The sequence below is a fragment of the Monodelphis domestica genome, chromosome 4 (assembly GCF_027887165.1).
Source record: "Monodelphis domestica isolate mMonDom1 chromosome 4, mMonDom1.pri, whole genome shotgun sequence".
Taxonomy (NCBI): domain Eukaryota; kingdom Metazoa; phylum Chordata; class Mammalia; order Didelphimorphia; family Didelphidae; genus Monodelphis; species Monodelphis domestica.
The window spans coordinates 422,710,924-422,725,836 of NC_077230.1; the positions used below are offsets into that span (position 1 = coordinate 422,710,924).

Genomic DNA, 14,913 nt, shown 5'->3' on the forward strand with positions numbered 1-14,913 from the left:
TAGGAGGGTCCTTAGAACAGGGAAGGTCAGAGATAAGAGGATTCTGGAATAGAAAGTCAGAGCTAAGAGGGTCCTTAGAACAGGGAAAGTCAGAGCTAAGAGGATTCTGGAATAGAAAGTCAGAGCTAGGAGGGTCCTTAGAACAGGGAAGGTCAGAGATAAGAGGATTCTGGAATAGAAAGTCAGAGCTAAGAGGGTCCTTAGAACAGGGAAAGTCAGAGCTAAGAGGATTCTGGAATAGAAAGTCAGAACTAGGAGGGTCCTTAGAACAGGGAAGGTCAGAGTGAGAAGAGTCCTTAGAAAAGGGAATATCAGAGCTAGGAGGGTCCTTGGAATAGAAGGAGTGGAATGGGAGAACAAGGAATGTTAGAGCTGGGAGGGACCTTAGGTTAGGGGATGTCAGAGCTGGGAACCAATCTAGAACAGAGAATGTCAGAAGTGGGAAAGGCTTTAGGACAGGGAATGTCAGAGGTGGGAGGGTCCCCAGGATCATGGAATGTCAGAGCTTAGAACCCATGTTCTAAGGTGAGATCAGAGGTCATCATCTCATTTTAAAGATCAGGAGAATGGATCCAGAAGAGAAAGGAGACTCTCCAAGCTACTAGTGAAACCAGGACCTGAACTCATGCCTCCTGACTCCCAGTCTTGGACTCTTTGCTCTTAATCCCAGATCTTTGCTTGCTTGGAGACATTTCACCCAGTTACCTCCAGTAGGAAATTCCTGGTTTCCTTTCCCTGGGTCAATCAGAGAGGTAGAAAATGAGTCTTGTTTGGGTGGTGATAGGGAGAAGGGGCTAAACCAAGTGAACGTGTCAGGCACAGACCCTTGAGCTTGGATTCCAAGGACCAGAGGTGGAAGCCTGGCTCTACTCTTCATTATCTATATGACCTTGATATGTCACTTCATGGCTCCAGATCATAGTTTCCTCCTCTATGGAAGGAGAGGAGCTGGATCAGATGATCTTGAAGGCCCCCGAGGCAAGGCCCCAGGGAGAAAACCTGGAACCTCAGAGGCATTGTCTCTTCTCTTTCTAGAGCAGGTGACCAAGCCACAGCTTTTGGTCAGTAACAAATCTGTTGTGGAGGACGAGGGTGCGGTAAACTTTACCTGTGTAACTCCAGATACTGAGATCGAGGTCCAGTGGTTTTTGGACAAGCAGAAGCTCTGGCCGAGTGACCAGCTGGTGCTGTCTCAGGGGAACCGAACACTGACCATAGCCCAGGCTCGGAGGGAGGATGCTGGGGAATATCAATGCACCACTCGGAATTTGATCAGCTCCTCCAACAGTGACCCAATAACTTTGACTGTGTACTGTAAGTGATCCTGTCCCATACTTTTATTTATTACTGATGTCTCAAAAATGGATATCTTTGGGGGACAGTTGGGTGGCTCAGTGGATTGAAAGCCAGGCCCAGAGACTGGGGGTCCTAGGTTCAAATCTGGCCTCAGACACTTCCCAGCTGTGTGACCCTGGGCAAGTCACTTAACCCCCATTGCCTAGCCCTGACCACTCTTCTGCCTTGGAGTCAGTATTGATTCCAAGATGGAAGATGAGGGTTAAAAAAAAAAGAAGAGATCCTAGATTTTGAGCTGCAAGAGAATAATTTAGAGTTTATCTTGTCCAACGCCTTTTTGTAGATAAGGAATTTGAGGCCCAAAGACTCCAAGAGACCTAACACCACACAGATAGAATAACAATAATAGTTAGAACTTAGAGAGCATTTTAAGGTTTGCAAAACACTTTACATATGCTCTTCAGCTGAATATCACTGCAACCCTAGGAGTTCTCTCATCCCTGTTTTATAATTGTTAAAGCCCCTGAGGGGAGGCAGGACTGGGACCCGAGTTCCCCTGATAAGGATGAAAGAAAATAATAGAGGAATAACACAAGTGGAAATTATAGGGACCTTACCTGTAAGTAAGGACAAGGGAAAAGATAAGAATCAAAAATATAACAGGCACAGTGTGGAGTCGGAAGGGTTTTGCCCACTGATGGCGGACAAATATGGTTTGTTGCAGGCAGCTAAGGATTTTTAAAGATACAGATCACAAAGAATAAAAGCATTCCTTTGAGATGGATCCCTGGGAAAGGGCTGAGACAGTCCTTGGGAAAGTGCAATAAGGATGGTAGATATGACACCTGGTGCAGGATAAGGATTCCAGGAATTAGGGTGAGAGAATATTTCCAAGAAATGCAGATAAGCACTTGGGGTAAGATTATGACTCAAACACCATCCAAGATTCATGGAACGGTCAGCAACAGTATGTCTTTGCCAGCAATAGACATGTATGAGAGGCCTAAAGAAGGGGAAGGAGAGGGCACTTGGGCTCACTCTCAGGCAGACTTTGAGTTACCACCTCTTGACTGAGGGCACTCAGATCTTTATCTAGACGAGCTCTGAGTTATCAACCTTTGACAATAGTTAAGGAAATCGAGGCTCAGGGAGATCAAATGATTTAACCAGGGTAAGTGAGACAGAATTTGAACTCAGGTGTTGCCTGACTCCAAGTGCAATGCTCTCCTTAGTGTATCTAGGTTTCATTCCCATTTCCTGCCTCCCACCTCTAATAGATTAGACCAGACACCACAGAATCATAAAAGTGAGAGTTGGAAAGAACCTTGGAGATCATCTTGTCCTATCGCCTAATTTTAACTGAGGAAAATGAGGCCTGAAAAGAAGGGACTTGTCCAGGAGTACATCCAAGACTTGAATTCTGGGTTTTCTAACTCCAAATCTGGCATTCTGCCTCCTGGGCTGCCCCAACTGCTCCTGCAGCCTTTTATTCCTGCTTCCCTCCTGTACTTGCAGATGGACCTGACTCTGTCAATATCACAGTTGGGTCAAACATAGTCAACAGCATCGAGGTCAAGCTTGACTTAATGGTGATGTTATATTGTGAGGCACATTCTTGGCCGTCAGCCCAGTATCACTGGTCCTTCAATGGCTCCAACTCAATTGAGAAGGATGGTTTCGTGCTCACTCTATGGCCCATAACCTGGGGCCATCAGGGAACTTACACATGCAAGGCATGGAACGACTGGACTCAACTGTCCCGCTCAGCCACAGTCACCATCAAGGTGGTTGGTGAGTCCCTGGACTTGTAGCTCTCTTTCTACCTTCCTTGGGTCTTGGGGAAATAAAGATCTCGGGTACCTTCTCTTCCTGCTCATGGATTGGGAATGTGGAGATGGGAGGGGATCTTTACAGGAAGCTGTAAGTCAGAAGTCATGACAAATTGGGGAAATTGCCCCAGACTCCTGTGCTTTGGGGGGGTTACTGTGCTACTGCCAACTTCATGGGCACAACACGTGATCTAACCAATCAGAATCCCTTCCTTGCTCCCTAAAGGAAGGAGGGGTACTCCATTCTCAAGAGATGATTCTGTGCCCACATGCTTTGGGAAAAGGTCTCACATGTATCTCAGAATATCTCTGGGTCCATCAGACCCCCCAAATATATCCTTGGGTGCTCACCTCAGGAGATGACTTTTGCTCTCCTGCCCTGCCTCCATCCCCACAGGCTTGCCAGATCACCCTTGGGATGTCCCTGACTCCTTCCCCAACATGTACTTGGGCTTCTCCCACCTGTTGGGGATGGGCTGAGCCCGCAACACCCTGAAGGGATGCTTCTGAATCCCCATTGAATCCCCATCTGAATCTTTTCCCCTGCATATTCCAGATTCCTCACTGTCTGCTGGGGAAATTGCTGGTATTGTGATTGGAGTTCTGGCTTTTGTTGCCTTTATCACAGGACTGATATATTTCCTGGTCATCAGGAAAAGGTACAGGTACCTTCTGGAACGGGAGGAAGGCCTCATTGGTTAGTCAGCCAGAATCTCCTGTGCTCTCTTCCAAGGCAGGGAGGGTCAGTGAAAAAGGGCTGGATGTAGCATCTGAGGTCCTGGATTCAAATTTTTCCTCTGGGTGACTGGGAAAATCCTTTACTCACCCTGTGCCTGATTTGCTTTCTCTGTAAAAGTAGGGGCCTGCATTATATGGCCTCAAAGTTTCCTTCTTGCTCTAAAGAGATGATCCCAAGACGCCAACAATGTCTGAGGTTCACGTCTCAGTCCTTTGGCCCCAGGAGTTTTGGGAGAGACTGTGAATGATGACAGCTTCTGCTGCTCTTGTTCTTTGGGGTCCTCTAAGACTTTTCTACATCCCAATGGATAGTGTGCACTCTGAGGGAGGCGGTATAGATTTATTCTCTTCCATTTTATGGGGGAAGCTCAGAGATGGGGAAGTCACCCAGCCAGGATCCCAAAGCAGGCTATAGTGCCCTCTCTCAATCACGCCATGAGGTCCTTGGAAGCCAGACTGGAGGGTGGTGGAGGGTTGCAACTGGAAGAGAAAGCCACAGTTACAGTCACAGAAAGAATTAAGAAATTCTGGTCCACGTATACAAGGTATGGAATGAGAAGCATGACTAGAATGCCATTTGAGGGTTATCGGGGAACCGCAATGGCCATATTCTGGGTGAATCTTGGAGGACTCCAGGGAAGAGGTAGTATTCTAGTTGACCTTGAAGGACAGGGAAGATTTCAAAGACAGAAGGTAATCACTCTGCTCGTATTCCTGCCATTTCTCCATCTTGTGTCTAGTTAGAAGGTCTGGGTCCCATTTATATACTTTCTAGTCCTGGGGATGAAGCATTAAGCTTTCCAGAAGGGGACAGGAACATCCTCCTCCTCTTCCTCCTCCTCCTCTTCCTCTATTTCAGAAAAGCAGACCCCCCCTCAAGCACAGCAGACTCTCCTCCAAGGAAAGTAGACCCTCCTCCAGAGCCCAGTCAGGGTAAGTAAAGCCACTGATGGAACAGTTCAGGACCCCCCTCCCCTAAACAAAAGAAAACTCCTGTCCTTCCCTTCCAAAGAAAGTTATATTAAGAGCCCAGGCGTGAGAATCATGTTGCTTTCGAGTCCTGGTGGCCCTGCTAACTTTTTTTGTATTGTATAAATGGAGATTTTGAACCTTTGACTTCATTCCCCAGCAGTCCTTAGTATTTCCCCCAATTCCCTATAATCTCTTCTGTGCCTCCCCATTGGCAAGGTCATGTTATTGGTATTTGACTGGTGGTGACACTTCTCACACTCTCTTTTTTGCATGATGTAGCATCAGCGGTGATGGTGGCAAGGTGGGGAAAATTTGAAAATGGCTAACCAGCCATGGGCATGTGATTTTTATTTTGTATCCTCTTTATTCCTTGATTTCTAATGATTCTCATAAACCTCATAAAATATAAGATTTTTATTATTTGAGACATCATTTTAGATTTTACAGTATGAACCATGGGCTAGTTCCTTTGCCTCTCTGGACCTCAGTTTCCCTGAATGAGGAGGCTGAACAAAATGATCTCCAAGGACACTCTCCCCAGGGCCAGTTTCTGCCTCTGGACATACCGGATTTCTTTCTTTCCAGATCGCCAGAGACCCGTCACGCCTAGACCAAAAGCTCCATTGGTTCCTCCCTCATTTCCAAAGGTGGAGAAAGCTCCCTGGGGCCCCTTTTCTCATCTACAGAGGTGGAAAAGCTACAGGCGTCCTTCTGCTCTTTCTCCATCTCTTGGTTGTCTGCCAGTGCCTGATGTTTTCCACCTCCTGATTTGGGATTCTCCTCCTCTCTCTGTGGGACATGAAGCCAACCCCTTCCCCATCCAAGGACTGGTCCTCTCCTTGTGGCATGGTCTCAGCTCCTCTTGGTTGGATTCCTTCCCTTACTCCCTTGGGGTCTGCTCTCCTTGGTTATTTGCCTCTGGGAGATACACTGCTGTCCTCAGGCCCAAACCTTGACTTTCCTTGATGCACAGGGCCAGGGTCCGAGGGTTTAGAATTTGGCCTAAATGAGGACTTGGGGTACACTCACATGCAGTGGCATCCCCAACCCCTGATGTGAACATTTTCAATTTGTCTCCCCAGGGCCCACAGGATAACCCCATCTATCAGGTATGTTCAGAGGGAGGTGGGTCTTGGAAGGGGTCTAAAGGAGTTTCCCCAAGCCTCTACTCCTCCCTCCTTTTATCTATTTGGAAGGAAGGCTTAGAAATGCTTGGGATGGGAGTGGGAAGACAGATGAAATTCCCCAATGAATGAGAGGCAATGAATCTCCTACATCAAAGAAGGACAAGCTGGAAGGGACATTGGAGACCCTCCAGCCCAACTTCTTTATTTCCCAGTTGAGGAAACTGAGGCTCATGGAGGTTCAGTGACTTGTCCATGGACTTCATGGCTGCCCTGTAGTAGAGTCAGGGTTCAAAGTCAGTCCATGGCCTAGCCATCTTCCTTTGCAGTCACATAGTTCCCTCCCTGTTGGGCCTCTTTCTCCACCCCCCCCCCCCCCCCGCCCCGGCCAACTCCAGGATCCCTTTCTTTTCTTCTGAAGTTCACAAAGGTCCAGGTTCCATCTCTTACACTTTGTAGCTGCCTGTCCAAAGGCACTTCCTTTAAATTCTCTGAGCCTCAGTTTCCTCATCTGTAAAATGGGGATCCTAATTTGTCTTTGTAGCCTTAGTGCCCAGATTATAGTTTGCCCCTGATAAATGCTAGTTGATGGGTTAATTGAGTGATAATACCTAAAGAACTGCCTTTTTGGGGTTGCTAAGCATGAGTCCAGCTGAGGTCACGTGTGGAAAACACATGTAAAGTATCAATATTATAATCATTAATAATAACAGCTAACCGATATCGATGGTATAGAAACGGGTCTTGATCAGTGGCCCATGTACAACCCAGAGGAATGGCGCGTTGGCTACGGAAGGGAAAGAAGAGGAACCATGGAACCATGGGAAATAGTCTAAATGAATTAAAGAAAGTAAAACGAATAATACCAACAGCTAACATTTAGCTCCCATTAGAATGGAGCTTTTTGAAGGCAGGAACCCTGAGGGCCTTCCTGAATCGAAGGCTTTTCTGGTCTCCCTTAATTCTAGCACCTTCTCTCCATCCATTCTCTCCAGCTTATCCTCTCTGTGGTTGCTTCCATTTGGCCCCTACATTAAATTGGGAGCTCCTTGAGGGCATGAACTGTTTCTGTCTTTGTGTCCCCAGCACTGAACATGGTGCCTGGCACACAGCAGGCACTTAATAACTGCTTTCAGAGATTTAACTATTATGAAGCTGTTTAGCAAGTAAATCTTTTATACATTAGAAAAACTTTAAATCAATTATATTTAATTTTCTTCCTCTGGGGGGAAAAGAAATAAGTAAATGCTTTCAGCCTCGAAGCCGGGAGATGGGGCTCAGAGTCCATCACAGACGCTTCCTAACTGTATGACCCTGGGCAAGTCCCTTACCTTTCCTCATCGGTCACAACCCCACAAAATGGCGCTATGACCTCCAAAGCCCTGGAGAACAGCTGTGTGCTCTCACTTCGGTGACTAGCCAAGGTGTCAGGCTGATGGAGAATGAAGATGTGGGTAGCCTGCTGCTGGGCTGGGTGACAAACACCCCAGATTCTTCAGGGGCAATTGGGGAAACTGGCTGTGAGAGACAGTTTTGGGCAGTGGGGAGACCCTTGCGTCAGAGAATTGGGCTCTGAGCTCCATCCTGCAGGGCTAAAATATACACATTTAAGATCCCTTGAGGCTCTGAATGTCAGTCTGAGCATATGTCTGAAATGTGGAGGTGCTGTGATTCCCAAGAGTCTGTGATGCAGAGTTCCCAGGATTCCAAGGAAGGCTCGATTCTAAGACAGATTGTTTCCTGGACTCGTCACCTGACTTCTTCTTTATTGTACAGAGAGAACTGCCTGGCAGAGATAATCACTTTCCACTTCCCAGGATCCCTGGGCCAGAAGAAGAGTCACTCTATGAGGTATGTGGATAGGGAGAACGAAGTCTTTGAAGCTGCTGGAAGAACACTATCCCGGGTATCCCTCGATTATCTCACCAGGGGAGTCGAAGGGGGGTGTCCGGATCAAGAGCTGGTGCTGCGAAAACGCTCCGGCTCAGTTGGACCCTATCCAAAAGCTCGTGTCCAGTCGTATGCATGACTGACATGCCGGAGCATGTGTCAAAGAGGGCAACCAGGCAGGGGAAAGGGCTGGAAAGGATGACCCAGAGGAACTGGGGCATCAAGCCTGGAGGAGAGAAGACTTAGCAGAGCCACCGGAGCTGTCTTTTAAAGACAATGGGTTGGGTTACCTTGGGAGGTAGGGAGTTCCTCGTCACCAACAATGTTCAAATGCCAGCTGGATAGGCATTCTGTAGAGGGGAAGAAGGACAGGGTCGGGTATTCCCTTAAGGATGCTTCTGGCTTTTACATTCCCACATTATTCTGTATCTAAGATCCCTTCTAACTTTCATATTCTAAGGTCGGAGTTCTAAAGGACCTTTAGAACTCTGACCTTCCATGGTCGATGTTCTTCCATGTTCTAAGTTCCCTCCATTTTTGTTAGTCTGTGTCCTCTGCTGTAAGGCCCTTCTATTCCATAGTCTTATTCTGACATTCTAAAATCCCTCCTAGCTCTCACATTCCCTGTTCTAAAGTCCTCCTCAGTTACTGCTTTCTCTGTTTTAAGAGTTCCCCCAGCTTTGACATTCTCTGTCCCAATGACACTTCCAGCTCTTAGTCTTTCTATTTTATGAGCCTTCACAGCTTTGACTTCCCCTGTTCTAAGGGTCCTCCTATCTCCCATGTTCTTTGTTCTAAAGCTCCTTCCAGTTCTGACATCCTCTGTTCTAAGGGTCCTCCTATCTCCAACATTCTTTGTTCTAAAGCCCCTTCCAGTTCTGACATTCTCTGTTCCAAGGGTCCTCCTATCTCTAACTTTCTTTGTTCTAAAGCTCCTTCCAGTTCTGACATTCTCTGTTCTAAGGGTCCTCCTATCTCCAACATTCTTTGTTCTGAAGCCTCTTCCAGTTCTGACATTCTCTGTTCCAAGGGTCCTCCTATCTCTAACTTTCTTTGTTCTAAAGCTCCTTCCAGTTCTGATATTCTCAGTTCTAAGGGTCCTCCTATCTCCAACATTCTTTGTTCTAAAGTCCCTTCCAGTTCTGACATTCTCTGTTCTAAGGGTCCTCCTATCTCTAACTTTCTTTGTTCTAAAGCTCCTTCCAGTTCTGACATTCTCTGTTCTAAGGGTCCTCCTATCTCCAACATTCTTTGTTCTGAAGCCTCTTCCAGTTCTGACATTCTCTGTTCCAAGGGTCCTCCTATCTCTAACATTCTTTGTTCTAAAGCTCCTTCCAGTTCTGACATTCTCTGTTCTAAGGGTCCTCCTATCTCCAACATTCTTTGTTCTGAAGCCTCTTCCAGTTCTGACATTCTCTGTTCCAAGGGTCCTCCTATCTCTAACATTCTTTGTTCTAAAGCTCCTTCCAGTTCTGACATTCTCTGTTCTAAGGGTCCTCCTATCTCCAACATTCTTTGTTCTGAAGCCTCTTCCAGTTCTGACATTCTCTGTTCCAAGGGTCCTCCTATCTCTAACTTTCTTTGTTCTAAAGCTCCTTCCAGTTCTGACATTCTCTGTTCTAAGGGTTCTCCTATCTCCAACATTCTTTGTTCTAAAGCTCCTTCCAGTTCTGACATTCTCTGTTCCAAGGGTCCTCCTATCTCTAACTTTCTTTGTTCTAAAGCTCCTTCCAGTTCTGACATTCTCTGTTCTAAGGGCCCTCCTATCTCCCACGTTCCCTGTTCTACATGTCCTCTAGGCTTTTGTATTCCCTGTTCTAAGACTCCTCTCAATGCTGATATTTTCTGTTCTAAGACCCCGGTCTATTATCCTATATTGCCCATGACTCTGAGGTCAGGTAGCCTCTGTGTGACTTCTGTAAACCAGCTTTTGTATTTCTAGGGGCCAGGTAAGGGGTCAAGAGGGAGAGAGGTGTTGGGGTCCAACCATGGAGCCACTGGACCTGCACTTCTCATTGCCCTTCTTTTCGTTGACTAGAAATTGTCGGAGCCCTATGCCGATGTGTATGTCAAAATCAAGCCCGCCGCGTAGTCCTTTTCTTGGACTTGGATCCAGAAGATCCGCTCTGGAGCCCCAACTCCACCATTCCCTGCTGTGTGATCCTGGGCAGCCTGTCTCCCCTCTCTGGATCTCTCCTTCTTCTGCAGTGAACAAGGACAGTATTACGTTAGCTTGTAGGGGTTCCATGAGCACATGAAAGGAAGACTTTCCATGGAGCACTTGGTCGCTCTAAAGCCCCAAATAAAGGTCTAGTACTATTAGGGTCGTTGTCGGCATTCATTTCCAGGCTGCTTCCTGTCCTCTCCCTTCCCCTCCTTGGTCTTCCTTCTCCGCTTCCTTTGCCACGAGCCAGGCAGCATCTCTCAGTCATCCCTGTCGCCTGCCTTTACAAAGAAGGGAGCAGGAAATGAGCCATTTCTTCTTGGGGCCAAGCTGGGCCACCCTAGAATAGATCTTTTTTGGTTCTTTCCATTTACATGATTGAAGTCATCCATTTATCTCCATCTTCCTCCACGTCTTGATTTTTTCATATCTTTGCCCGAGTTTCATTTTTTTCCTTCGTTTTAAAACCCCCACCTTTTGTCTTAGAATACTGAGAATGGGCTCTGGGCAGAAGAGTGATAGGGGCTGGGCGACTGGCATTAAATGACTTGCCCAAGGACACACATAGAGGAAGTGTCTGTGAGGTAAGATTTGAACTCAGGACCTCCTCATTCCAGATTACCCAGCTGTGCCTCTGTATGGGTTTCCCTGAAGTTTCTTGTATGTCTTTCTGTGGCTGTCCTCTGCCCTCTCCTATAACTTGTGTGCTCTGGGGGAGTTTAGAGCCTGTTAGAGGAAGGGAAGCAGAGATTTCTGGGTGTCTTTGCCTCCCTGGGGTGTTCCTGAGTGGGTGAGCCGTTCCTCTGCCTGTACTTGTGCCCATGTGTATGTGAGTGCCTGCAGGAGCCTAGGCGTGTCTGTGGGGCTCCCTAGATCCTTCCCAGAGGGTGGGCATCTCTCCCAGGGAATGGGAGCTCCCTGTGTGGATGTTGTATCCTCCTGGGTGTTGTGTTTGTGTGTTGCTGGGTGGGTCCCTTTATGTGTATATCATGTTCCATGGGCCGCTGTGTGTCATCCTGTGTAGGCTTCTATGTGTCATGCTTGTGTGTTTCTGGGTGTGTGGCACCCTAAAAAGGGCCCTGGATAGCTAACCAGAAGTCCTGGGTTCGAATCTCAGTTCTGTTCCTAACTTGCTTTATGAGTTCAAGTCAACCAGCAAGCACTTATTAAGCACCTGCTGTGTTCCAAGCACTGTGCAGGGAGGGATACAAAGGTAAAGAAAGCAAGAGCTCATCTGCTTAGGAGCTTACATTCTGCAGATACATGTGTAAGTGTATTCAGAATAAGTACAGTGAGGATCAGTACTTCTCTGAGCCTCAGTTTCCTTACTTGTAAAATGAGGATAATAGTAACATCTACACAAGTATATTATTAGAGTCATAGAGATTGATTTCTAGATTTGAAGTCAGGTTCAAATCCTGCTTCAGACACTGCCTAGGTAAGTGACCCATGGCAATTGCCTTTACCTTTTGCCTCAGTTTCCTCATATGTAAAATGGGGCTCACAATACTACCAAGGCACTATGATTAGGCATCTGGATGACAAAGTGGATAGAGTGCCATCCCTGGAGTTAGGAGGACCTGTGTTCAAATATGACCTTGGACTTTTACTAGCTATGTGGCTTGGGCAATCACTTAACCCAGGTTGCCTCAGTTTCCTCATCTGTCAAATGAGCTGGAGAAGGAGATGGCAAACCATTCTGGTGTCTCTGCCAAGAAAACCCCAAATGGGGTCAGGAAGAGTCAGACATGATGGAAAATGACTGAACAGCAGCACAGCAGCTCCTCGATCAAAGGCTTGTCCTGAGGGCTGAGTGAGATAATACTGCAAACCTGAAGTGCTACATAAATGCTAACTGGTGCTATTTTCTTATTCAATTTAACTGAAAGGATCCTTCAAAATCACCCACTCGAACAGTCCCTCACTTTAAAGATGAGGAAATTGTAGCTTAGGTAGTCTCAATGCCCATCTCGCCCAACCCCCTTATTTAACAAACCAGGAAACTAAGGCACAAAGAAGGTAAGTGATCATCCCGGTGCCACACAGCCAACAGGTGTCCAAAGTGAGATTCCCATTCAGGTCTTGGGCATTGCAAGAACAGCATTCTCTCCAGGGCATCGTGCTGCTTCTTGGGGTTGTTCCGAGGATCCAATTTGATGCCACATAAATCCTTGGAGCCACCATGGCTACTTGCATTTTAGTATGATGATCTCCATCCTTCTTCTGAAGCTGAGAGATGTTTGTGGGAATCCTGGCACCTGGGATGGAACAGTGGGAGGAGAGAAGGCAAAGAGAGAGGCAGACCGATGAGGTGGCGAGCCCCTTTGTCAGCTCCTCTCATCCTCTGCACTCCAGAAAAGAGGCATCTTTTTGTTGTTGTTGTTAAACCCTCACTTTCCATCTTGGAATCAATACTGTCTATTGGCTCCAAGGCAGAAGAGAGGTAAGGGCTAGGCAATGGGGGTCAAGTGACTTGCCCAGGGTCACACAGCTGGGAAGTGTCTGAGGCCAGATTCGAACCTAGGACCTCCCATCTCTAGGCCTGACTCTCAATCCACTGAGCCACCCAGCTGCCCCTAAGAGTTAAAATCTTATCCTGAAAGCTAGTTAATGGGAACATGCTATTTACAAAACCAATTATCCTAATTATTCAAATGAGTTTTAACCAATCAAAACTAGAACTGTTTCAGTCCTACCTATCTGAAATAGGGCTTAGGTTGGGAACCTGACTCTTAACTTGATTTGATGGAAAGACTCCCTGATTCCTTCTTGGTGATTCTTTGAAAGAAGTCCGCCATCTTACTGAACTTCATCTCTCACAGAGAGATAAAGAGACCTGAGAGGTCATCTGCTTTTCATTTAAAAAAGGAGAAAACTGGGGGCAGCTGGGTAGCTCAGTGGATGGAGATGGGAGGTCCTGGGTTCAAATCTGGCCTCAGACACTTCCTAGCTGAGTGACCCTGGGCAAGTCACTTGACCCCCATTGCCTAGCCCTTACCACTCTTCTGCCTTGGAGCCAATACACAGTATTGATTTCAAGATGGAAGGTGAGGGCTTAAAAAAAAGGAGAAAACTGAGATCCTGGGGAGATTTTCCTAAGCTAGTGAGTGGCAGAGCCACTTAATCCAAATCCTGCCATCTTTCCCCAACACTGAGCTGCCTCCTATCCGCTCCCTGGCACTGTTTGCCTTCCTATTGCTTTCTGGGTCACCTAAAGCAGTGGCGATCCCCAGACCCTTCTTACATCACAGCCATGGAGCCCACTGTCACCTGGAGAGCTCTGGGGTGTGCAGAGCTCCAAGGCGAAGCTTGGGCTCCTTGGGAGTATCCCAAGGTTCCATGCAGCTTGACTTCCTCCTCCTCTCCCTGATTTCTCCCCACCTCCTCCTCCTCCTTCCTCTTCTTCTCCCCCTTCTTTCTCCTTTATTCCTCCCTTTCCCTCCTCTCCTTTCCCCTCCCTCTCCTCCTCCTCCTCTTCTGTCTCCTCTACTTGTGGTGGCCCAGCCTATTCCGGGGAGTTTGTGAAGGACAACAATCCCTTGAGTCCCTACAACTGACCCAAGGCTTTGGCCCTCTTGATCTCACTGAATCCTTCAAGAGAGACCCAGCGGGCTGGAGCAAGGAAGGAGAAGCTGGGCAGCAGATACAGAAGTCGTGTTCGGTGGGGCCCACGCTAAGAGGAAGACGAGCCAGGCTGGGCTGGGCAGGGTGAGGCGTTCGAAGGCCAGACATTCCCTACCAGGCGGAGGCCTCTCTCTGAGATAATGCTAGTCACATAACAGTCAACCCCTACCAGGGTTGAGCAAGACAGTGTTGCGTGCAGGCAGGCAGGCAGGCAGGCAGGCAGGCAGGCAGGCGGTCTTCCTGTTCCACGTAATTCTAAAAGAGAAAAGAAAAACAAGCTGTTCTGTGACATGTTCGCTTTAATAAGGAGCTTACCTGGGAGAAAAGCACTGTGTTACCATTTCTAATTGAAGCCAGAATATTGGAGCTAGAAGGCCTTAGAACAGGGAAGGTCAGAGTGAGAAGAGTCCTTGGAAAAGGGAAGGTCAGAGCCCAGAGGGTCCTTGGAACAGGGAAGTCAGAACTGGGAGGATCCTTAGAACAAGGAAGTTCAGAACTAAGAGGATCCTGGAATAGGAAAGTCAGAGCCTGGAGGGTCCTTAGAACAAGGAAAGTCAGAGCCTGGAGGGTCCTTAGAACAAGGAAAGTCAGAGCCTGGAGGGTCCTTAGAACAAGGAAAGTCAGAGCCTGGAGGGTCCTTAGAACAGGGAAATTCAGAGCCTGGAGGGTCCTTAGAACAAGGAAAGTCAGAGCCTGGAGGGTCCTTAGAACAGGGAAAGTCAGAGCCTGGAGGGTCCTTAGAACAAGGAAATTCAGAGCCTGGAGGGTCCTTAGAACAAGGAAAGTCAGAGCCTGGAGGGTCCTTAGAACAGGGAAATTCAGAGCCTGGAGGGTCCTTAGAACAAGGAAATTCAGAGCCTGGAGGGTCCTCAGAACAAGGAAATTCAGAGCCTGGAGGGTCCTTAGAATAAGGAAAGTCAGAGCCTGGAGGGTCCTTAGAACAGGGAAATTCAGAGCCTGGAGGGTCCTTAGAACAAGGAAAGTCAGAGCCTGGAGGGTCCTTAGAACTGGGAAATTCAGAGCCTGGAGTGTCCTTAGAACAAGGAAATTCAGAGCCTGGAGGGTCCTCAGAACAGGGAAATTCAGAGCCTGGAGGGTCCTTAGAACAAGGAGAGTCAGAGCCTGAAGGGTCCTTAGAACAAGGAAATTCAGAGCCTGGAGTGTCCTTAGAACAGGGAAATTCAGAGCCTGGAGGGTCTTTAGAACAAGGAAAGTCAGAGCCTGGAGGGTCCTTAGAACAGGGAAGATCAGAACTAGGAGAGTCCTTGGAACAGGG

General features: G+C 47.6%; 1 protein-coding gene across 1 annotated transcript in view; it reads left to right on the forward strand.

Moving 5' to 3' along the window:
* The window catches only part of LOC130459013 (carcinoembryonic antigen-related cell adhesion molecule 20-like), a 28,793-nt gene extending 18,622 nt beyond the window's left edge, over positions 1-10,171 (forward strand). Inside the window, exons 4-11 of the mRNA XM_056826218.1 lie at positions 1,036-1,314; positions 2,812-3,087; positions 3,682-3,784; positions 4,723-4,796; positions 5,421-5,482; positions 5,918-5,944; positions 7,736-7,810; positions 9,888-10,171. Of these exons, the coding sequence (XP_056682196.1) occupies positions 1,036-1,314; positions 2,812-3,087; positions 3,682-3,784; positions 4,723-4,796; positions 5,421-5,482; positions 5,918-5,944; positions 7,736-7,810; positions 9,888-9,941 (950 nt within the window). The 3' untranslated portion in view covers positions 9,942-10,171. The remainder of the gene's footprint in view (positions 1-1,035; positions 1,315-2,811; positions 3,088-3,681; positions 3,785-4,722; positions 4,797-5,420; positions 5,483-5,917; positions 5,945-7,735; positions 7,811-9,887) is intronic.
* Positions 10,172-14,913: the final 4,742 nt, after the last annotated feature.